Below are 25366 nucleotides of genomic sequence, written 5' to 3' on the forward strand. Positions count from 1 at the left end.
TTCCGTTCCTGGATGTGCTGTAAGTGTTGGGATTGGAGATACATCAGAACATAGTCATCTTCATGTTCTTTGTGTGTGTCCGTGTGTACTTACACACACACACACACACACACACACACACACACACATACATATATAAGTGGAAAAATAATAAGAAGGATCAATCCCAGATAATGAAGAAACAGACAGATGCAAAGAACATGTTAAGTTGGCTTGTGTCCAATCCCAGTAATCAGTTGATTTGGGTAGCCCTGTAACCTTTTGCTTTTTATTTTAACAGGCTCTAAAGTACCAGCCCGCGACTTCATTGTGAGTGTAGAATCTATGAATATATTTCCAGTAGGTTGGTGTGAAACTAATGGATATCAGCTCAGACCTCCTCGCAAAGGAGTAGGTATGAATAATATCATTACTCTAATGGGATGGGATGGAATATATTATGGAACTGATCATGGTATAGTGCTTCAGAGTACTGTGAGTATATGCCACTAAGTCAATGTTAGTACTGATGGTGATAAAAAATAGTATAGCCCTACTTCATAACACAAGAGCATGCTTTTAGGGAAGCAAGGTGTGTGGCAATCCTATTTGCAAGACATTTTACATTATTACTGGGTGATCTAGAACTCCTGGGAGACTAGTGTTGAGGTGAGTTTGCCATCTTGATTTGGCATTTGATGAGCTTTCTTGGAACAGTTCTGGGGAGGAAAGTCACCATTGCCCTTGAATTCGCTTCCAGCTCATAATGTTGTAAAAGCTGTAGTAAATTTGTATTAGTTATTAATTGTGGGTTATCTTGATTTACAGTGAACAAGGAGAAGAAAATTGCAGTGGTCCAACCAGAAAAACAGTAAGCATTAAATCTATCACTCATTGATAATGTCACGTTTTTTAAAATCTTGAAATCACCATCAATTTACTAGAACGCAGTTACATTTTGGCTGCTTCCATGAAGTGGATGTGCTCTGCAGAAGCTAGGCTTTTCAGACATTGTCCCCCATCTGTGCTCCATCTGTCACCCTCTGTCATTTCCCTCAGTTTGCTCTGACGTTTCTAGAAACATTAGAACCAAAATGAATTTCCCAACAGTGTGTATAGGAATGTCCAGATTTCCTAACCTCTCTGCCCACATCCAATGCCGTTTCCAACCTCTCTGCCCACATCCAATGCCATCATCACCACCCTGGGCTTTTAACTAGCTTTTTTTTTAAAAAATCAATGTATATTACAGATATACCTAATACAGAGTTCTTTTTAAAGGCTGGCAAAATCCCTCTGCCAGGGCAGGGAAGATATGAGGAGACAGGGAGGAAAGATCAGAGAATCATCCCGTGATGACTCTTCGTTGCTGCTGTGATTTCTGCAGTGGCAGTGAGTCCACTGGGGTCCACTTCCCTTCTGGAAGCATACTGAGTAGAATGGTTGAGAAAACTCAATTGCTAAACTGGCAAGAGAAGCTGCATTTAATTTTTCTTCTTCTGGAGAAGAGTGGAAATATGACGAACTCTGAGGTCATCAACGTATGTGTAGTTCTTCTGCATCATTTCTGTTATTCTGAGGTTTGGCTATGTGAAGAGAGAATACACACAGTGTAATGTAGGGTAGCAAGATCTTGGTGCTCCTCTTAATGCTCATACCAGAGGGAAATCTAATACTGGTTCCTGTTAACTGATTGACATTCTAGGAGTAGGCTAACTCTATGTAATCAGCCCTGAAAAATATATACCTGAAATAAACACTTGGGTTTGAGGGAATGGGATCTGTGTATCAGACTGAAGTGATTTCTCAGACCTTTTCCCACTCCTCCACAAGTGAGCAAGTCTGTCATAAATAAATGAGACACCATATGGGTGGGCACTTTGCAGGAGGTCAACATCTTGCTTCCACTGCTTCAGTTTATATTTTGTGCCCTATAGTCGTTTGGTAATGGCCAGGGAAAGGGTTCGCTCCTTCTTCGTGCAATGGTGTAGAGTAGGCACTGTTCACATGGTGCTCAAAGAATACCTCTGGGGTCACTTTTCTTGACCAACCAAGTATTTTGAATGATTTGCAGGTGCCATTTCTGCTGTCAAACAAGGGAGATGAGGACAGCACCCTATGTATTGGCATTGCCACCCATATGCCCATATGGCAGTAAAGATACTTGTGCAGCTGTTCTGATATTTCAAAATGCACTCTTTTTATTGAGGTTGATGTTAGAAAAGTAATGAAGGAAGTGCTTCCATATACAGCAGGGCATTCTGTTCTGCTGCCCTGGCTTTGTTTGGCTGGGAGGTCAACTGTGGTGAACGCAATCAGCATGAGCACTTATTTGCTGCTCAGTTAGGGGAGGGAGGAGCTGGGTTTTTCAGTCTGTTTTCCAGTGTGAATGCCCTCCTCTTTTAAGTAGGGCTCAGACTGGGAGTACCTTTTCAATGTGTTGTTCGGAGGATGTATAGGAGCGGGTATTCTCATTTAGTTTTTTTCCCCCAAGTCCAAGAATGCCTGAGACAGAGATATGAAGGTAGCTTTTGGAACTGTTATTATACTGTTATCAGAAGAATTAGAAGTATGAGATGTCTAGCTAATCTGGAAGATGCCATTCCATTTAATCAAGATCTTAGAAGTCTGGTGAAAACCATGGAAGGTTAACCCTCTTTCAAAATACGGTTGCCTTGTTGAAATTACCTGCTGTTTTGGGATGACTTTGTCCAAAGGGTGTGGTATTGTCTCTGGCTGCATTACTCAGCATATTTGCATAGAAATGTATGTTTTTTAAATCAATGGGTCTCATTGCCTCATATATTTTTTTACTGAAATGCAGGTACCTGGAACACAAATGTGCTTTGGGAAAGCATCTAAAAAGCCATTGATTTTCGCCAGTTTCTGCAGGAATCGTTGCATGCTTTGGCCTTACTATTTCTAGGGGGTTTTTGTTTGTTTTTTGGTTAATCATTCCCCCCCACCCCAATTTCTCAGATCACATGTGATTATTCCTTGGATTTGTTCACTCGGTATGTGTGCTAGATATCAAGTTCAGAGGCTTCTAAAAAGGTGTGGGAAAAGTGAAAGGCCCCAAGTGTAAACAATGCTGTGTTTTTTTTCCCATTTCCTTCTTTGTCAGAATATTGTCTTCAAGAACTGTCCACGAGGGACTAAAAAGCCAGGAACTGAACTCAGCTGACACAGGTAAGAAGAGTATATTACAGCCTGTGTAATATACTCTTCTAGTGGGAAAGGGTTGACCTGGAATCTTATCTAGGGGTAGATTAATTTTTGCATGTTACAAAGTGCTGCTCCTTATAAAGGTATGAGACTTGCTTTATAATGGTGAAAGATGGGGCAGCAGTAGATAAAAATGGGTGAAATGTTGTTGTTTTTCTGGGACTCCATTCTTACCACTGAGCTTAAACTTTCAGAATAATAGTATGATAGTTCCAGACCAAAATAAATATAATTCAGTTCCTCCACTTCCCAAGATTTCAAGATACTGAGGATAGATTGTTCCCTAATGCACACTCCTTGCTTGTACTTTGAACTTTTTCAATTCACAATGAGGTACTGCTTTCTACTTTGGAGATAACTGTGGCAACACTATAAATAAGTGTGTTTGACAGTAGAATTCCATTTGTGCCAGATGGTGAAATCTAATCATTTGCTAAACTGTTCAGTGAATGAATGTTGAATAAATACAACTGCTGGTGAAATAGCTACACCAATCTATCCGCACTTCCTAGCAGCTTCTTGTGTGGCTTACAATGCAGCAAAAATGTGTGCATGAGGCACTGCCTAATAGAAGCTTTGCAGAAATGGGAACTACTTGTTCTGGGATTTAATTAGTTTTTAAATGGAGAAGCATGATGTCAATATAATCCTGTCTCTTTATATGCAAGTTATAAACCTTTGGATTTGAGGGCTTGAAGAGAAACTTACTCTCAGCTAGAATGAAATGACTGTCGCTATATCCATATCCATAACTATTACAGGAGATTCTGACTTATTTTGCAAACTGGAGCAATATATAATAACTACAAGCCTTGCTTCAACATCAAAATATGTATGTAGCAGTGGGAGAACTGGTTTTCAAGGCAGAGACGACGTTACGAATATTTAAGATCAGGCACTGTGACTTTTAAGTCACCAAGCCAAAAATGGGCTGCTTTTACACTGTGATGGGGCTCTCACTGGCGCAAATGTGGAGACATTCACAGCAGCGATGGAGCATCCACATGGCATATTTCCTTGCCATAGTCCCCCCTGTGCTACCAGAGGGCTTTGGTTTTTTGTTGTTGTTCTAAAATTGGTAATTGTCAATTACTGCTTAAGAACCCTCTCCCCCACCCAAACCCCTCCAACAGGTGTGGTGGGGTGCACTGGTGGCTAAGGGGGGAGGCTGTACCAGAGAAAATGGCACCAGTATGGGTAGGACAAGGAAGGCTCTATACTACATGGTATTCATGTGGTACTTTGACTGTGATCTTTACCCCCCCTCCGCCCAAAGTAGCAAAACAGGCGTTAGAACGATTGCACCAAAGCAGGGGGGAAGCTTGAAGGTACACAAGTATACCGTGATGCCATGTGAAAGCTCTAAAAAGAACCCTGCTGTGCTTTAAAACCAAGCTGGATCAGAACATCCATGTGGGAATAACAGTGATTCACCAACCATGTATTTTGGTCTCTATAATGGGAGTTTGAATTGTCAGTAGTAAGAGTGCCGGTGTGTGAAGCTGCTAGATGTTACTTTCCCTTTTATAGTTTGAAAGACCCTAGATGCTAATATTCGAAAGTGTTTGGATATGCAGGGTATTCTGATATTACTTTCCTTTTTCCAGTTGTAACTAACGGTAAATACTGCTGTCCAAAGATCTACTTCAATCATCGCTGCTTCTCGGGGCCATACCTTAATAAAGGTAGAATCGCAGAACTGCCACAGTCTGTGGGACCTGGGAATTGTGTCCTTGTTCTTAAAGAGGTGAGAGCATTAGGAAAACACAGTTAGGTGTTTGAAGCACTATTAGTAACCTTTATCTATGTAACAACAGACAAGAAGTAAATCAATACAGCCTTCAGGGTAAGTACAAAAATGTGTATTGACTTGTGATATACTGTCCTAGCTTGCCTGTGCTAGGTTAAAAGATGTTTAAAAATTAAGATCAGGTGGGAGTAGCAGAAACAAATTGCTTGCTATATTCTCAGCCTTTGGATCCTAAAACAAAAATAACTTCCTTGACTGTGTTTGAGAAAAGGTTTGCCAGCAGTGGCTTTTTTAATCTGAGTTCCATTGAATTTCTGAACAAAACATAATCTGGCAAAGCGTTTGGTTGGTTCGGGTTGGATTACCTTAGAAAATCCTTTATAGACAGATAAGAATGACATAATGTACTATTTTCCTATATAGGTATCCATCCTGTGTAGCATGTACATTTATGCTATCACAAACACACAATTGCATGTTTTACCATGTGTACACGTGGCAAAATAGATAAAATATGTTGCCATTTTTCCAAAGTGGGAGCATTAATTGTGTAGGAGAATAATCATGTGTGAAGCAACTCTTAGTAATACCAGCCAGTGTTTATGGCATAAGCATAATCGATTTTGCCTGCCCTTAAATCCCACTGACAACTCAAGCCTTGGTATTCCAAGAACATCCTTTTAAAAAATATTGATAGTTTTGCTTAGCAAGAAGCAATAGCTACAAACTGGGAGGCTGAAAATTTCCTCAGAACAAAAAGAACAGCAACGTGCCACAACTGACAAATGATAAATTTCTGCGTTTAGATTTTGTTGTGCCATATAATTTGTACACTTCGTTCCCAAAATGGGGTGGTAGTGGTCACGTCATATCATATGCATAACCTTGCTGTACAAACGCAAAACAGAGAGAGATGCTTTCCCTTTGTCTCACCATGTTCCCAATATTTCTTTTCCTGCCTTTCCTGTACTGTGCCAGAGATCAAGCTGAGGTCTCATTCTTACTGAGTTTGTAAACCTGTGTCTGGGCTGTACCAGGTCAACTTTCAGTTAGAGGTTCCCAGGCCGAATACTTCTCCACACTTCCTAAAAATCCCTCCTTGTGGAAAGCTGGACTTCTCTCTGGCCTCCTGGTTGTTTATGGGGAGGAATTTTTTCCTTAAAGAACCGCATGTAATCATATGGCCTGCACCTGCAGTTTGAAGTGATACAGGTTTACAGCCACATTACCAATGGCAGGTTAAAAGTTTCTGTCTAGCAGCCCACCTGCCCTAGGTTATTTCCTGCCAGGTCCCAAATGTGAAACCATTCTTTGCAAATGTAATTGAAATGTTAAGTACCCCTAAAAAGCAACTGAAGCAAAGCAATGGCAGTTTGTCTGACAGTCACAGCTCTTGTTTACAACACAGGGGGGTATATTGATAAACAGAAAAGGAAGTGAGAGAGCTCATGTGCCCCACAGTATGCTTTCGACCCAGGATAGTTGAAAGACTTAAAGAAGGCCAGATTGATTGGTCTCTGGTACTAACAATAAGTGGTGGAGATTAGTGTGTCATGCTTCACTTGCATGGGCTTTATGTGTAGGATTTATTGAAGAGACATGCTGGGTTAGGGAGGAGGTTGGGTCTCCTGTGGCTGGAGTTTGTGTACCAATGGCTGGTAAAATGCCTGGTTTACACAAAAGGTTGCAGATCTATAACCTTCGGTGCATCAGTGTTGAACATGCGTGAGTTTTGTATGCTTTGGTAACCATTTAGTTACTTTTGAAACATGAAAAAATAAAAAAAAATAACAAGCTCAAAATACTGTTTTTTGTTGTGTCCCCCTCTTTCCACAAGGAGCAGGAAGTCTTGGAGAAGAAGAAATAGTTATTAATGGCATCTTCGTAGTGTTTGTAGTATTTGTTTCATTTACATATATGCAAAAAGAACATATTGGAAGCCTGTTTCAGATTCCCTTAGCAATAGCACAGACTGGAGTAAGCAGTGCCTAGCACACTTGTTGAGCAGTAGGGTGCTATTCTCCATCCAAGCAGCACTAGCCCCAGGGATGCTGGCCATGCCTCTGGGGAAGCTAGCATAGGAGAAGGGGACAGGCATGGCTTTTGCCCATCGTCGCCTCCTGAACCCATACACCTGTCAACTGGGTCAGAGACGAGCCCCTCAGGCACCAGCAGCTGCTGGGGGCTCATCTTGTTCCTGGTGTGTCTGGTCAAGTACCCCCCTTTGTCTCCACCCCTTTTGTTTGCCAGCACATTCAGCATCTTCACAGGTAGACTATATTTTTTTGCCACCGAGACCAAAAAGGTTGCCTGTTCCTGCTATAGACCCCCGCGGCTATTATGAACTAGCACTTCAGGCTGCTTCCCAGTTTTAGCTAATTCCCAATGAATTCATGTTTTCTTCCTGCTTTACCTTGAGCTCAAATTCAGATGGTGTGAACAGCCCCAAACCTTACTTATAGCAGGAAAATGTCTTCTGCCTAAACTTTCTTAACGGCAATTGTATTCTAAAGGCTGAAGGGTGATTCTTGGCTATCAAGGAGCATACCATGCTTTTGTTTTCAGGCTGTCACCTTTCAGTTATCCACTGCTTGGTCCATTCATAATTTGGCCTGTTTTGATCACTCATAGCAGCACAAACCTTTCTGAGAAGAGTCACGCTGACTGTTCTCCCTGACTTTGTAAAGGACTAACTACTATACTAAAATTATGGACCACAAGTCTGTGCGTAGTGTCTGTACACATGCACACAAATTCTCATGTAGTCTATATCCACTGTCCGTGCTGTTGTGTGTGTACAGATTTTTGTAGGATTTTTTATTTATTCACTGGGTGGCAGAAATACCCAGATAGTATAATGGAAGATAATTTACACCGGTCTCTGAAAGGTATAGTATCAAACTGCCCTAGGCAGAGAATTAGATTTGATGAGTCAGCAAGTTGATCAGATCAGACAAATTTATAATCCTTTGAGAACATTTTAGATTATGGTAACTACCTCTGGGAATTTCTACTGCATGTTAAATGCCATTGGTTATTCTTCATAGTGGCAGCTTTGTCAACTAGAGGTCTCATAACCACAGTGTGGGAGTGCAAAATCTTTTGTTGGAGATTTTTTTGAAACACTGCTAGAAATCATCACTCTGGGCTATTTGTTCATTAAAATCCTGTGTATATTCTTATACGTCTGTTTGGAGTAAACCAAATTGAGGCAGTTTTCACTCATTTTTAAGGGGCATTTTGATGCAGAAGTCAGTATTGTCTTTTGAAAGTAAGTCATGTTTAAACTCTTTACCAAACCTTATTTGACACAATCCTGGTTCCTTTGGCTTTTATCCCAGAAGAGACCCTACCGTAGATTTCTATCAAGGCGCCACGATACTGGCTATTTTATTTTTTATTATCACCAATAATTGTTTTGCTTGAGTATTTTATTTCTAGTACTGGCATACTGCTTTTCAACCATGATCAATCTCAAAGTGAGAACAATGGTAAAACCGATTGCATTTCTTTGATGCTGAAGGCCGTCTCTTTTTGGAACACCAGGTGGTGTCTGATAAACATGGCTGATGTCCAAGTGCTGCAGCTTCTGGCTCTGCACTCCCACCAGCAGTAATAACTGGTGTGTAGGCACGAAGTAGGGAACCCCCTTCCCAAATGGTATAATTATTTTTGATAAACAGAATGGTCAGTGAAGTTGTATTAAGTCACGTTAAAATGCATTTGTCCCTGGGCAGGTCATTTAATGTTTTTCACTATCTGTACATTGTTTCAGGTTCTCTCTCTGTTGATCAACGCTGCTTATAAACCCAGCCGTGTTCTTAGAGAAATACAGTTGGATGAGGAGGCTGCTTGGCATGGATATGGAGAAACCCTGAAAGCAAAGTAAATTAAATTAGAGTTTTAAAAGTCACATGGCTTTGTAACTTTTAAAAATTGATTAATTATAATCCAGGTGCCCGCTTGATAATATTTCTATTATTGTTGCTACAGATATAAAGGGAAGAGCTATCGTGCCACGGTGGAAGTTGTAAGAACAGCTGATCGGGTGGCGGAGTTCTGTAGGCAGACCTGCATCAAACTGGAGTGTTGTCCAAATCTCTTTGGCCCCCAAATGGTGCTAGACAAGTGTTCAGAGAACTGCTCTGTTTTGACAAAAACCAAATACAGTGAGTATTGCAGATTGTATGTGTTAATTGATGCAAAAAATCCACATGGAAATTCCATGAATGGAATTTAGTTTGTTAACTACTATGAAATAGCACTGATTTTTGTTGCTATTTGCAAAACACATTTTGCAGTAAATACAGCCCAGTGTCCTTAAAGTTCGTGGTCATATCCCCCTTAGATAATTAGTTCAGAAAAACCAGTATGCCAGGATCATATGAGTAATTCATGTTGACCTTGTGTCCAATATCCATCCAAAGAGTAGTTCATGTTGACCTTGTGTCCAGTATGCATCCAAAGAGTTCATATAAAGTTAAAACTAGCAGCACAGAGCGCTTGTGAAGTATAATCGTCCTTACCTATTCTTTCATAAGGGCTGCTGTAATCTCAGTGTTGGGATTCATTATTTGCTTCAAAGGAATGTGTGTATCAGCACTCTTTGTGGGAAAGAATGGGACCATTGAGAATAACACCCAGTTTCTTTATAAATGATCATAAACATTTCCATTTCTTTTTCTCATGCTTTGGGGGGAGAAAAAATACTGAATACCGATTTATATTGGCATCTAGCAAACTAAGCACTGCTTAGGGCTACTTCCAGATGATCATAACTGGTCCCTGGTTTAAAAAGAAAAGCCATACTATTTTGCATTTCTAGTTAAGCATTTGTGAAGTACTGGATCTTCCCTTTGTTCTCTGCGCTCTCCACTGTCAAAGATAAACACTTAATTGGTTACCCCTCAGTAGGTCTCACGCCACGTCTTTTCTTCCAGTTCTGCTAGCAGACAAGTTTTGTTGCTATACTAATTCTCCCTATGCTCATATTCTTAATCTCCTTGTTTTCTTCCCCCCTCCCTGTCTTTCCATAATGGATCCTACACATTCCTCTCCTGCTATGTTATGCTTAGCTAACTGGACCCATAGCAGGGACAGTGCGATTCCTCCTTTTCATCACTTCCACGGGGATCATAACCCACACAGAGAGGAACCTGAGCCTTAACTGTTGTATGCCAAGTACCAATATTGACATCAAAATGGTTGGCTTGCCCCAAGATTGACTGTGCTCGTGAACTGACTGTCCCACTACTAAATATATCCTGGGCTATTGGTCATCCTTTTTAAGGTGGATACCCAAGTGCTCTCTTCTAAAGATTAAATGGCCTGGATTTACAAATATCCAAAATAATTCCTATTAGTAACCAGAGTCTCCAAAGTCTTATTGCTATGGACTAAAACATGATGATGACTCTTGAAGTTTCATGGCAAGAATCTCTTCTTTAAATTCCTTTAGCTCATTACTATGGAAAGAAAAGAAACAAAAGGATTGGCCGGCCACCAGGTATCCACAGCAACATAGAAGCAAGCATGAAGAAGGCAAACAAGAAAAGAAAGAAGCGGAAAAACTTCTTTGTTCATAAGAAGAAACGATCTTCTACCTCTGTGGATAACACACCAGCTGGCTCACCCCAAGTATGCCATCATAATAGAGAATTCTAATGCATCCTGTCCTGGATAGGTATGCTGACATATTCTGACATGTTTTCTGTACCATTTCAGGGCAGTGGGGGTGAAGACGATGATGACCAGGATGAGGTGGATGAAGATTCTGTAACAGAGGACAGTGGCTCCGATCACCAAGATGATCTGCTTGAAGAATCTGAAGTTTCAGAGAAGAAGTCACAGTCTTCCTCACCGACACAGAGTGAGCGGTCACATTTTGTGGCTCAAGACCGGGACAAACGGAAAAGGAAGCTACGTACTTTTTCTTTCTCAGATGATGAAAATAAGCCTCCCTCACCAAAGGTATGTCTGGCATTCAAAAAAAATCTTAGTAGGGGACATCTTTTAATTTAAAACAAAAACGTAGAGCTTGTTCACTGGGTCATTCAGCCATTGAGGTTCCTTGTATTCTAGGCCCTATTTCTATTTAATTTTGAGATGGCAATATATACTTACATACTTCTAGTTATCAGGCATACTTAATACTGAAAGCAAAAAGTACAAAATAATTTCTCCTGACAAGGAAGAACTATTAAACTTTCTAAGGGTGTCCTTTGAAACAAAATAACCCTCTAGTTGGCTGAATTCTGCTTACATATTGGAGCTGCTTCACTGGCAGCCTTCAAGCAGCAGCTGGATGAGCCCTTGTCAGGGATGGTCTAGGCTGATCCTGCATTGAGCAGGGGGTTGGACAAGATGGCCTGTATGGCCCCTTCCAACTCCATGTTTCTATTCTATGATTTGGTGTTCTTGAAGATGAACACACATGTGCATGCATCCACACTCTGCATGTGATTGGTCTCCCCCAGTGGTGACATGGAAGAGGAACACTTCATGGGTGTGGTAGGCCAGCTTGGAGGCACTTGCTTCTTTGCAAGACTCTGAGATTTAGGTTGGGTCAAAATCTCTGATCCTCAGGGTTAGGCCAACCTTGACTGCAATGAACAGGTGATTGTTTAAAATTGTTTCTGGGAAACAATTCCAGTTAATATTAATAGCTCAAAATGCTCTAAACATAGTAAAGCCATATCAAATCATTTTCTTTAGAATGTATAAGAAATTCTAAGAAGCTGTTTTTGATACAGACTTAGTGTGGTTCTTTGAGCAGGGTTAAAAATTACAGCTTGCGACTCAGAGTGCATACCCCAAACTTTGTTTCAGTGTATAGCACAGTGTTTAATTTTTGTGTGTAAATGTTTACCTAGTTAAACAGTTTGAGCAGAATGGTATATACAGTTACTAGTATACTTTCCCATGTAAGCTAAGTATCAGTAGCAGAAATAAAGTCACACGCCTTGCACTATGTTACCAGTCACAGGAAAAAATATAAACTAGGGGGAAAATCCTGATTGGGCAAAAGTGGAGGAATACTACTAAGCAGTGCACACAGAATTGGGATCAGTAGGGAGTGGGATGGTGGAAGGGTAAGAGGTTTGGCTGTGTGCATTCCACTGAACAGTTCTGGTTGCTTGGTTTTGTGGTATTCCCCCTCACAATAGTACCCCAGTTATGGCACAATTTTGTGCTGCAATAACAAGGTATACATCTTTGTTACACTTGTGAACGCTGAGATTCTTTGGAATTCTGCCTTGGAATATACAGACGACATTTCTTGACTCCGTTTAGTCAGTGCACACATCTCCTGGTTATCAAAACAACTGGCACTGGAAATTCAAAATGGTTGATTCTTGGTGTGGGGCACACTAACTGATACGGAAGTCCATTGGGGAGGTTTGTGAAGAAAAAAGCAGAGCCCACGTCATATTCTTGCTTTGTGTTCGGGTCTTGTGGAACAGGAAATCAAGATAGAAGTTGGTGAAAAGCTGCACCTGGATAGCAACCCTTTGGAATGGAGTGTAGCTGATGTTGTGCGATTCCTCAAATCCACAGACTGTGCACCATTAGCTAGAATATTTCTGGATCAGGTAATATGCTGTCTGTGTTTCCTTAATGATAATTGCCAATTAAGCAGGTGAAACTAGGTTATCGTGTTAAAAAGAAAGGGAATGGCCTCTATCCTAGTGATTTTCTATCATGGCAAATATCTGTCCTTTCTGATCCCCACATTTATATTTATATATTTAACTTTTTTGCAGTCAAGTCACATGTGACTTATGGCGATCCCTGGTAGGGATTTCAAGGCAAGAGATGTTCAGAGATGGTTTGCCATTGCCTGCCTCCTTGGAGGTCTCCCATCCAAATACTTGCCAGGGTGGACCCTGCGTAGCTTCTGAGATCTGAGGAAATCAGGCTACCTGGGCTACCCAGGTCAGGGCAATTTATACTTAACTTGGTATATTAAGTTGCTCAATGTTTTGTAAGCTGGTTTGTTAGGTTTCAGCTGCATGGCAGATTTACCACCAATAAGTGCATCAGAATGGTTGCATTTCCGTTTCAGTTCAGAATGGAACTGTAGTTTTCTTTAAAAGAAATAAATAGGAGAAAATGCAATGAATTTGTGGTTGAAACCAGAACGAAGGGACTTCCGGTGGGGCAGCTGGACTGAGCGCTACGTTTCCCGGACCTCTCTCCGGGAGAATCCAAGAAGCGTTGAACTTGGGGAGCTAACTAGCACCCCAACCCGATCCTAATAAGTGGATTGGGAAGCAGGAAACTCCCTGCAGCCACTGAAGCGGTTAGACCTCCTGAACTCTCTGAGGGAGCTTTTTTAAGTCCCCCAGAGGTTTAGATGCCGGTCCCGCAGGCACGAAGGGATATATCATCGCCGGAACACTACTTCGGCATTAGGCTCAGCCCTCTCCCATCAATAACCATCTAATCGACATCATCAAAACTGAAACCTCACCTTCTGAAATCCGAGTGAGTTACCAGCAATCTCTCGTATTTACTTGGAATAAATGCATAATGTGGGGCCGATGAACATTCTCCTAGAATCCTTGTTCCTCCTTTAATACAATGGGAGAATTTTGGTTTTTAAAATCCATCAGATAAAGCATCAGGAGCCTTATCAAATTAATCAGCTTAAAACAAAACAAACGGGACTCAGAGACTGGCAGGGGACTTACCAATCAGATGCGATACAGGCAGAAGGGGAGGGAAAAACTGAACCTCCTCCCTTAATAATTGGAACGCTTTTCCGGCTTAAAAGAGTCCTCCAGCCACGTTGCATTGGAATGGAGGGACACTAGAACCAGAAGACTTTAACTCTTATTTTCTACTGCTCGAACAACTTGGGAAGAAGGTCGTAGGACCATAACTACGTCTTACTCGTGTACCATCAAAACCGTTCCTACACTTAACGATCAGCGAGACGAGGCAATAGACGGTCTGCACCATTTTGATTCCCTACTACTTCCTGCTTCTGCCGACCTAGAGCATCCTGTACAACTCGATGGTTCTACAAATTTTAAAAGCTTATTTTTAAGTAAAAAATAACTTTGATATGTCGAAAATCTAAATTTGCCGATCAGCAAATTATCTTCTACAAGCTCTACATATTGGACTCCTGCTAGGTATTTATTATTTTTGTCAGTTTATGTAAATGTCTGGAGGCCGTCCATGTTCTGGTTCTTTACAAAGCCCTGCATTTACAAAACTAAAAGAAGCCTCGCAAGATCTAACAATGGAGAAAAAAGTGCAGGACATGTTGGCCAAACAATCTGAGGCGACTGCAAAATAGTTTGAACAGATGTCTAACCAGATGACACAGTTGACATCTATGATGACAACTCTGAGTCAATCAACACAGTCTATTAATCAGAAACTGGATACTGTTACAGAAGATATAAAGGACGTCAAGGCTCAAATGATGACCATGAAAACAGATATGCAGGCGATGGATTCTTCAGTCAAGAAGGTAACGGAAGAGCAAAAAGAAGTCAAGAAGAAGATAGAAGGACATGAGAGACAAATTGATGTGATACATACTAATCAAGACACAGTTAAAGACCAACTGGCAATGATGGATATGAAAGTCAGAGAATCTAACCTCTGCTTGCGCAACTTACCTGAAGATTATGGAGATAATAAGGAGGCCCTGATTACAGCATTGGCTGATCTATTTCAAATCCAAGAACAAGTATTGAACCAGGCAATTAATAGAATTTACAGATACCTTTACCGGCAAGACTGAAAAAGTCAAAACCAAGAGATGTTATGATAATTTTCTATATTAGGATTAAAGACATGATAATGCAAATTCACTTTGATAATCCTGTTGCTGCAGGAGAGACACCCTTGGTTATTCTTAAAGACATTTCTCGCCATCTTTTGTCTCAGAGAAATATATACAAAGAATTTGTGCAGGTTTTGAAAAATAATGGCATAAGGTACCGCTGGATAATGCCACAAGGCCTGGCTTTTACCTACAAAGAGGTCAGAATAACTGTCACTTCATTAGCGGATGCTGGAAAGTTCATGAGGAGATATAAGAAAGAACTAGTAGGTCTCACTCCAGAACAAGAACGAGAACAAGAGGAAGAAGACCAGGAGGAACTGAAAGGCGTGACCGGAGGGTCCAAATCATAAATTTAATTTTTCCTTCTTTTTAACAAAATTTCATTACCATGGCTAAAGTAATCTCATGGAATGTAAATGGACTGAATGAAAAAATCAAAAGAGCTATAATTTTCAAATACCTACAGAAACAAAAGTATTCACTGATTTGTTTATAAGTAACACATATTTCATCAAAAGACAGAAATTTTTTGGAAAGACAGTCATTGGGCCAAGTTTTTATTTCATCAGTTAAAACAAAAATTAAAGGAGTAGCTTTATATGCTCATCCTAATTTGAGTCCAGAATTGATGTATAAAGACGAGGAAGGCAGAATTGTAATTATTAAAATAAAAATATTGGGACAAAAAACAATTGTTGTTGGAATATATGCACCCAATGAAGGGAAAGCTAAATTTTACGCACAACTTCATGAAGTAATCTCCCAATATGCTGGGGATCAGATATTATTTATGGGAGATTGTAATGGAGTTACTCTGCCTATATTGGATAAGAAAACAAGAGCTAAGGACAATAAAGATGGATGTTTACCAAAAACTTTTTTTTCTATGATGAATGAACTGGAATTACAAGGCATCTGGAGAACTATGAATACAACAGCCAGAGAATATACGTTTTATTCACACTCCAGAATTGATATGATATGGGCAAGTAAATCCATCTTTACAGAACTACGTAAAATTCAAATTATTCCAAGAACCTTCTTGGATCATAATCCAGTTTCATTTGAATGGAATAACAGACAAGCATTTAGATGGAGATTAAATGACAAACTTTTAAAAGATGAGAAATTGCAGAAGGAACTTAATACTCTCATTAAAGACTTTTTTGAAATCAATTTGAATGGAGAAACTACCTTGAATGTTGTATGGGATGCCTTTAAAGCTGTTTTGAGAGGATTTATGATACAGAAACATACAGCATGGAAGAAAACACAACTACAGTTGACCAACAATATACTTTGGGACTTGATGATGAAGATATCTGTATGTAAACATCAATTGATCTTAGTGGTAACGGAAGAAATGAATAAGAATTTGAAATTTGCTAAACAAAAATATTTTGAACAAGCAATTATTTGGAAAATTTTTGGCCTCTCAACTGAAAGACTCTTTTAAAAAAATAATAATAACAAAGTTACAATCTGCAAGGGGACCATTGTATACATCTGTGGAAATACAACAGGAATTTGTGACTTTTTATACTAAGCTATCTCAAAAAGATGATGTTTCAAATAAGAAAATAGAAAAGTTCTTAAATTCAATACAGATGAACTCTCTTTCAATTGCCCAACAGAAAATTATAGATGCTCCCATTACCAAAGAAGAATTATAAGAAGCAATAATGAAACAAAAAATTGACAAAACTCCCGGTCCAGATGGAATTACTGCTTTATTTTATCGAATGTTCAAAGAAAGTATTCTAAATCCCTTTTTGACACCCTGTAATACAATTTTGGATACTGGAACTTCTCCTGAGACGTGGTCACATGCTTTTATATCATTAATTCATAAAGTGGGAAGAGATCCTGAGAAGGTTTCGAATTATAGAACTATTTCATTGTTGAATGTGGATTATAAAATTTATGCCTCGATACTATCAAATAGAGTTAAACAGTTCATTAAAGATTTAATACATGAGGACCAAGCAGGCTTTGTACCAGGAAGGCAAATTAAGGACAATATTAGGATACTATTGGACTCCTTGGAATATTATGAGCATAATAATCAGCATAAAGCAGCTTTTGTTTTCTTGGATGCAGAAAAAGCTTTTGATATGGTCTCTTGGGACTTTATGAAAAAAGTTTTGGAAAAAATGAACTTCGGTGAACGATTCTTGAGAGGCATAACAGCTATATATACATCACAACAAGCAAAAATTTTGGTTAATGAATCCATGTCTGATACTTGCTTAATTCAAAAAGGGACAAGGCTGTCCGTTATCTCCATTGTTGTTTATTTTAGTATTGGAATCTTTGTGTTGTAAAATAAGGGCAATGGAGACCATCCATGGATTACAAATTAAAAAACATGAATTTAAAATGAGAGCTTTTGCAGATGATCTCTTATTAATCTTGGAAAATCCAATACAATCAATGGGCGTGTTGATGGAGGTTTGGGGGCATTTGGACATGTCTCAGGGTTTAGGATCAATCAAGAAAAAACTCAAACAATATTTAAGAATACGTCTGAAACTGAACAGAGGGATTTTGTATCATATACATGATGGGAAAAGGTAAATAAAGTTAAATTCTTGGGAATATGGATTTCTACAAAAAATAAAGATTTGATTGTAAATAATTACATTAAACTATGGGAGACTATTAAGAAGGATATGATATCTTGGTCAAATAAGAAACTCCTTTTTGGGACGTATATCAACAACTCAGATGAACATTTTACCGAGGATACTTTTCTTATTTCAGAATTTGCCAATTATTTCCCATGTAAAATATTTTGATGTCTGGAGAAGAGATTTATTAAATTTCATCTGGCAAGGGAAAAAATCGAGAATTGCTTACAAACATGTTGTAGACTCTAAAGATAGAGGAGGTTTTGCCTTCCTAATTTTCAATTGTATGCTGAAGCAGCTACTTTAGTATGGCTTAAGGACTGGATTACCTTATCAAATGCACTACTACTTGATTTGGAAGGTTTCGAGAATATAAGTGGATGGCATGGCTATTTATGGTATGACAAAAATAAGATAAAAACATCATTTCGGAAACATAGAATTAAATCCACGCTTTTTAGGATTTGGATGACATACAAACATGCTTTTGAACCAAAGACACCAGTGTAGATATCATCACAAGAAATGTTGACACTACGCCCACTTAGACCTGAACAGTTTATTACATATCAAGACCTATTGAACTGGGATGGCAATAAATGTTACTTAAAAGACTATCAGGAGGTGAAAGACGTCTTAACCTGGTTTCAATATTATCAGATTAATTCAGTTTTTTTACAAGATATGAAAACAGGTTTCTCCAAAAACAAGTCACCTTTTCATAAATCTTTATTGGATTACAATACTCAGCTCATCTCTAGGATGTACAAATTATTATTGGAAATTTATTGTGAACAAGAAAGAATCAAACCTACTATGATAAATTGGGCACAAACTGGGCCATGATATTCCCTTAGATAAGTGGGAAAGACTGTGGTCCCGAGACTTAAAGGGTATCTACGCTCAATCAATGAGGGAAAATGTTTATAAAATGATGTATAGGTGGTACTTAACACCTAAAAAGTTAGCGAAGATATACAAGGTGATATCCCTACAATGCTGGAAATGTAAAACAGAAATTTGTTCTTTTTATCATAGCTGGTGGACATGTGATAAAGCTAAAGACTTTTGGGATATGATATACAACGAGATAAGACTGATTATTCAAAATAATATACCCAAAACACCAGAGATTTTTGATCTATGCCACCACGGCTGCAAGATTGCTTTATGCAGCTAAATGGAAATCGACGGATATTCCAGAGAAAAAAGACTGGATATTAAAAATGCTAGAACTGGTGGAGATGGCGAAATTAACTGCAATGATTAGCCAAAAAGACAATGAGCAATTTATGGGAGAATGGGAGGCTTGGAAGAATTACTGTGAACAAGAATTATATATGGGGGAAATGGAAGGTTACTCTTTGATCTGATCCAGAGAGTAATATCTATACAATTGATTGAAAGGAAAATTAGATATATTATTAAGTAATTAAAGGTAGCATGGATGTAATGATATTAGGATCAGCAAATAATCAACAATAGAATTCATAGTTTTATTTTGAGGTAGAAGAAGGTGATGGGGGAAGTCAATATATTAGTTAAGTAATTTATAATATCAACAACAATTTTTGGTTTTCTTTTTATTACTATGATTTATTTTTTAATTGTTGATAAATAGTGATATATGTATTTGAAAAAATCAATAAAATTATATTTTAAAAAAAGAAACCAGAATGAAGAAGCAGAAAGAAAACAGTAAATTCTGACTCTCTTTTTTCTTTTTGTTTGTTGGCAGGAAATAGATGGGCAGGCACTTCTGCTACTTACTCTTCCTACTGTTCAGGAGTGCATGGACTTGAAGCTTGGCCCAGCTATTAAACTTTGCCACCACATCGAAAGAGTCAAATTTGCCTTCTACCAGCAGTTTGCTAACTAGGTGGGGGGAAGCAAGTTGAAATCGAATTTTTGAAGCACAACTGCAGTCTCCTGCTCTTCCTTCAGCAGGGGAATCCAAGGAAGATCCCATGGAAACTGCTTATAAATTGGCATTTGCAGCCTTGCACTTTGAGAGAAGGAAAAAAGACTCCTGGAGCAAAATGTTAATGCAGTCCTGGCTATCTTCACAAATAATGCTCGTTCTGTACATCAGAGCTTTTTCTTCTAAGAAATAAAGGTGGTTTAACGTCTCTCCTCTGAGGGGAGAAATATTATTTTCTTGTTATGGTCTGGAAAGAGCCAAACTGACAGCATGTGCAAGGGAATGCAATTTGGTGGAAATCTCCCTTTCCTTACCCTTCACAGAACTGTCCCATTTTTCTTTGTCTTAAAATAATACTTAAAAGGAAAGCTTAGTGTCAAGGTAAGTGAGGTGGCCAAAAGCCTGTAAACGAAAAAGTACAGTCAAGTTTTATTCATTTGTGATCTTATTTTGGAGCGTGCTTTCTACCTCTGCAACCTGAAAGCGCTGCAAGGGAAATAAATTCTTCCGAAAAGGCCCTATATGGCTGTGCAACAGGTGTTTTGCAGGTCAGGATGCTGCCTCTGTTTCTAATGAGAGATGCTCTGTGCGTTTAACGGGCACAGTTTTCCCTGACATGAAAAGATAGTGGTGAAGGTCATGCTTGTTGCAATTTCCAGCTGACACAACTGCTGTTAAAGGCCCAAAGTTGTTTTTTTTTTTAATAGAAATTTAAATGTTAGCTTATGGTCCTGCTTTTAACTAATAAACTGCAGAGAAACAGTGACACCTTCATTAATGCAATTTGTTCTCCTTGAAAAGATTTTAGTAAGATGCTGTTTTTTAGGGGAAATGAAATTATAATAGGGATGACGTTTTCTCTCTTGTAATCATTTGTTTGAAAACTGACCTTGCATATGTTGTGGAGGGATAAATAGGAAGGTAGAGTTCATACCAGTCTCAAATGTTATGAGTTCCTTCGGATAATTGTAGTTGTCTCATAAAAGCATGAATAGAATGGTTCTTCCATCTTCTAGTTAAGTATATAATGGAACATTACTTATGATGTCCTTTGTGGCACAGTTCATGCAGTACATATGACTGTGGGTCCACACTGAGAGATGGGATTCCATGATTCTCTACGTGACTTCTGTGGCTTAATGTAGAGAACTCAGCAATGTTTTCAGCTTCATGTGCTGATTAATGCTTGCCCATAGAACAGGTTGCTGCATAACTAGCAAAGAAGTACAGGTTTTGAATTCTGTAGAGTGGTTCAAACTGATTAGGATCCAGATTTTTTCATTTTCCCCCCTCTGCTAAGATATCCTTTCTGCCCATTGTGTGTGTGTTAAATTTGCAACATATTTGGTCACTTAGATCTCTGGATATTTGGGATGTACAGGTTGAAACTTGTTGTATTTCTGGGGATTGTCTGGGGACATACATAAATACGTCTGTTTGGGACGAAAATGTCTTAAAGAAACCTTCCTTTAAAAGAACTTCCTAGAGATCCTATAGGGTGGATGCTGAATGATTGATTCTCCAGAGCTTTCATACATCATGTTTCAACCAAAGTAGATTTAGTACATGGAATGCTCTGTAAATTATCTCATAAGTGCTGAGTTTGCAGCTATATTTGTATATTGAAGTTCATACTATTCAGCTGGTCATTTTATTATAAGAAATGCACTTTGTGTGTGTCTGAACACCTCTATTTGGCACAGAAAAAATCAGTTTCCCCATTATTCAACCTCAGTGTATCTTTTGCTCTGTTAAATGGGCAGCTGCTGGGTATCTTTTGACAAAAAAAATAATCCTAAAGGAAATCATAAGAACTTCATATATACAAACTTTTATGTGTAAGATTTTTCAGGGTTTTTTAAGTAAAATTTCATACTTCATGCATTGCTGTAAATAAGTCGACTGTTTTTGAGGCCAGTGGAGTAGGTGCTGGCTATCCAGGATATATTTATAAGCTGATATTTCTGTCTTGCTTTAGCAATTTGGTCCCAGTGGGATCCATTTAGGGAGTTTCAAAAACAGAGATGCTTTCCATTGTTACTTTTAGTAAGTCATTTCTATGCAACACACGGGTACTTGTATTTCTTGAGGCAGTTCTTGTGGGCTGGAGTGTAAAAGGTTTGACACAATCTACAAAGCATTCACTTCCTAAATAGTTCTGAAATATTCTCATACTTCAGTAAAAATGTAACTTCATCTACAAAGCCCTTCATCTCTTTTCATTTATTGTGCAAATAGTTTCAGTTGGAGTCTTATCTGACTTAGTACTGATGTGACATTTAAAAGGCTCTTGTGCTGTTGTAGAGGAATGGGGGAAAGTCTGCAAAGTTAGATAACATTGTATATTTTTATTGTGCCAATGATATTCCCACTCTGAGAGAGTGCCTGCACACCCCATTGGCTTTAAGGTCTGCAATATACCTTTCCCAAAGTAGAGAGCAGAGAAAGGTAAACATAGTTTTCATGTCTCCATGGGCTAGTTATTACACAAAGACCTACATTAAAATAAATAATTATGTGCTGCTAATTTAGATGTGGGCAATAAAGCAGATTTTCCTCATGATTGGCTTTTTTTTTGGAAAACTGCAGTTTTGACATGTAAAATTGGTCCATATTAAAACATGTAGAACGTGTCACCCTACTAATCAAAACTGAGATGTTCTTGGACAACTCACTGAGTATAGGTGCCACTTTTCTAATGCTTAGAAAATTTCAAAGGTTAAATGGAGACGAAAGTAACAAGTCACCAACACATGGTGCTTGTACCAAATTCTGGGTTTGAAGAAGACGGGGTTTGGGGAGAGAATTTGACAAATGTTATAATTTCTGTGTCTGTCTATTTAAATCCTAGTATGATAATTGAGCCATCAAGGGGAACTTTAATTGTCCCCATCCCATAAATGCTTTGGAAGAAGATAGAATTAGTCAATTATTAAATTGATAGCAATATATTGTGTCATTTACTTACTGACTCTAGCACAGCTTTTTCATACAATGTGCAGAGATTTTGTATGCATTACTCGCCAAAGGCTAATGAGCTCAAAGGAGTTTAATAGTACATGAGAAGTAGAATATTTCATAAATATGCCAAATTGTGAAGTTTAACTCCAGAATAGGCAGTGCATATATTTGCCTCTGCCTCTTTGTAAATATTGTGAAGTTTTCTTAATTTCACACAAGATGTGTTGCCAAATGTAAGTCTACCAAGAACAAATGTCAATGTTTTAAACAAAGCAAATCTTAGCAATGTTCAGCTTTGTCTAAGATTGTTGTGTACTGTGAAATTTTTCAAAATACCCAAGATTTGCTAAGCACAAAGGAATTGCCTTTGCCTGAAAACCTCATAAGTGTAAGCTTGCTTGCTAGGAACTTGTGCTGACATTTTAACTTTTACCAAATCATTCATATGTGACCTTGTTTTCAAAGCAGCGTTTTTTGGGGGGAAGGTTAGGGTGAATTTTGAACAGTGATGTTAAATCTCTTCCACACACACACACTTGCTCTATTTATGGCAGACAGGTTGTTTAGTGAACACTGCTAATGTCAATTACTTTCTATATCCTATCTGAAAAGTAGCAAAGCTGGGGAGAGAGTACAATGGCTATTCCACATTAGCTGTCTGCTCATCAGAAACTGCAGAGAGACGTTGCACTGCAATCTCTTAAGATTAGTCAAACATCAGCAATAAGATCTGAACATTAAAGGATGCAGCAAGTTGCTTCTTCCAGACCCCAAGTGTCATGGCATCAAATGCATAGAAGAAGTACTGGCCAGCTGGGACTCGAGTGACTGGGTAGAACTAATTGAAAAAATGAGTTTCAGTAAAGAATTTGTCCCTTTAACCATAATTTGGGGCAATTGCTTTGACTGTCTGTTGAGGCTTCATGTCTGTCATCATCTGCTACTATCCTGTTTCACCATCGCCTAGCATATTCATTAATACACCCATTCTTTCCATCCACCTATAAACCAATTCTGTTGATGTTTACAGACAATCAGAAATCTCTTGGAAGAGCCCCTAGGGCAGGTACTGCCAGCATATATGTATATCTGTTTGTTGTAATAGCTCATTGGACATGCACTTTCCCTGCTGTGTTCTTTTTTTATTTTTTAATACTTTTAAAATGTATATTATGTTGCCCTTCCTGCTTGCTGTATTTTTCCTTGATTTTAATTAATATATATATATATATATATATATATATATATATATATATATATATATATATATATATATGCGTGCATTAAGGGTAAAATATAAAAATGGAGAAATATGCACATGAAAAATATGCTCTTTTGCTGGATAGGTGTATCAGTTAAAGGTTTTAAAATATTTTAGATTATTTTGCTTGTTTTTTTCTGTAAAAGAATGTACATAATTTTGTGGTACTTCATGACCGTTTTAAGTGGTTGTAAGAAAATTAAAACACTTAAATTGCTGCTGGCTTCCTTTTGTGTCAATAAATTGAATATTTTTCCATGTCATTGGGGCACATAACAAGCACCTGGGGCCCCAAGATGTTCCAAGTATTTTACAGTTGCCCCCTCTTCAGCGTAAACTTGCACTATACAATAAAATCTCTCTTCATTTTCAATCCCTCAGACAGGTATGTTTGCAGACTACTGGTACCCAAAGTGTCAGTTGCAACAGCTAGTATTTTAACGGGGTAGTATTTTACCTTGGTTATTGAAAACCACAAATACTCCATTTCATCTGAAGGCAGTAATAACTGGTGGCAGAAAAACATAATGTTGAGGCTTCCCCTCTTCCCAGTAAAACTTCACACTGCCTTCTAGATGACTTTTTGGTTTGTTAAAAAGCAGAGGTTGCAAGGGGTGTCAAAATAGGTTACAGCACTGTATCTGTGCCTAACAAAGCCATCCTAAGCAGAGTTAACTTTTCTAAGCCCACTGACTTCAAAGGATTGAATTACTAATTTCTTACTTTGATTTCTCTGATGGCGCTATAGAATCAAAATCTGGAGGCAATTCTGACTTCATTTAAATCAACTCATATTTATGCTTGCAACCATGGCTAAATATTTATATATTTGTACTAACTTATGCCCAAAACAAACAAGAGTTTTTTTTATATTGGTTTTTTAATTCTTAGAAGTAGAGGCTATGCCATACCCATCTCACAACCTGGGAATTACTAATACAACCGAAATTCCTGGTGAAAACTGCTGTTTCAGTCAAATATAATTTATTTTGTTAAATATGGTTTGGAATATGCTGCACTTATATGTAATACCTGAGCCAACTTCAACATGAAGATAATGTTGGGTCTTTGGACTCTAGCTTGTGACTAACCAGCTGTTAGCAGAATTAAAATTGTTGTCCTGTTATATTCAATAAATGCTAACAAGCTACAAATGTGGACCCTGAACAAAATGTTATGGAATCCTATGTACGTTTAACGTGCATTCAGTAGACCTTGTTCCCAGTTAACTGCACAGGATTGTAACAGCAACTGTCTATTCAAATCCTGACGCTGAGTTTAACAGCATTAAGTGGACCTTTGCCCTGTAGGGCCACTACTGGGAGGCCACTACCCTCTATTCTACCCCCTACTGTAGAGATATTTGGGGGGGTGGATATTGCTTTAAAATTCTGAACTTGAAGATCAGGATGCCGAAAGCTGCTATGTTCACAAACTCCAGGTCTTAGTATTTGTGAACTGATACTTATCCACAGGACTAGAAAAGCCTGGAATAGTGCTGTGAAGCTTCAGGACTCTGCAAGCCTACGGTGCAGTAGCCCAATTGCACTGTTATTGGTAAGGTGATGGGAGGTAGGGAGTTTGCTTCTCTTCCGCTCCCCCATGCCCACAATTGTGCTTATAGGGATAAAGTGCTGTACATTTGCAATGGACTGGATTTCTCCTTTGGGGCCCTACTTACAGTGTTCCCACAATGTTCACAACGTTGGACATTTTCTATCGGGATGTGGTTATTGCAGTCTTAAAATGATTTGTTCACAAGTGCTGCTTTATTTCTCAATGAAGTTACTTCTCAGTGCTAGTAGGTTGCACCTGTAGTGAGTCCTGTAAGAAA

At 38.6% G+C, this 25366-nt stretch overlaps 1 protein-coding gene across 1 annotated transcript in view; it reads left to right on the top strand.

Annotated features, from left to right (window-relative positions):
- The window catches only part of SFMBT1 (Scm like with four mbt domains 1), a 46908-nt gene extending 27153 nt beyond the window's left edge, over positions 1-19755 (top strand). Inside the window, exons 11-20 of the mRNA XM_056854723.1 lie at positions 281-394; positions 808-850; positions 3104-3168; positions 4812-4951; positions 8730-8839; positions 8948-9123; positions 10413-10591; positions 10679-10924; positions 12418-12546; positions 19128-19755. Coding sequence (XP_056710701.1) covers positions 281-394; positions 808-850; positions 3104-3168; positions 4812-4951; positions 8730-8839; positions 8948-9123; positions 10413-10591; positions 10679-10924; positions 12418-12546; positions 19128-19268 — 1343 coding nt within the window. The 3' untranslated portion in view covers positions 19269-19755. The remainder of the gene's footprint in view (positions 1-280; positions 395-807; positions 851-3103; positions 3169-4811; positions 4952-8729; positions 8840-8947; positions 9124-10412; positions 10592-10678; positions 10925-12417; positions 12547-19127) is intronic.
- The last annotated feature ends 5611 nt before the right edge of the window (positions 19756-25366 follow it).

The sequence above is a fragment of the Euleptes europaea genome, chromosome 1 (assembly GCF_029931775.1).
Source record: "Euleptes europaea isolate rEulEur1 chromosome 1, rEulEur1.hap1, whole genome shotgun sequence".
Lineage (NCBI taxonomy): Eukaryota > Metazoa > Chordata > Lepidosauria > Squamata > Sphaerodactylidae > Euleptes > Euleptes europaea.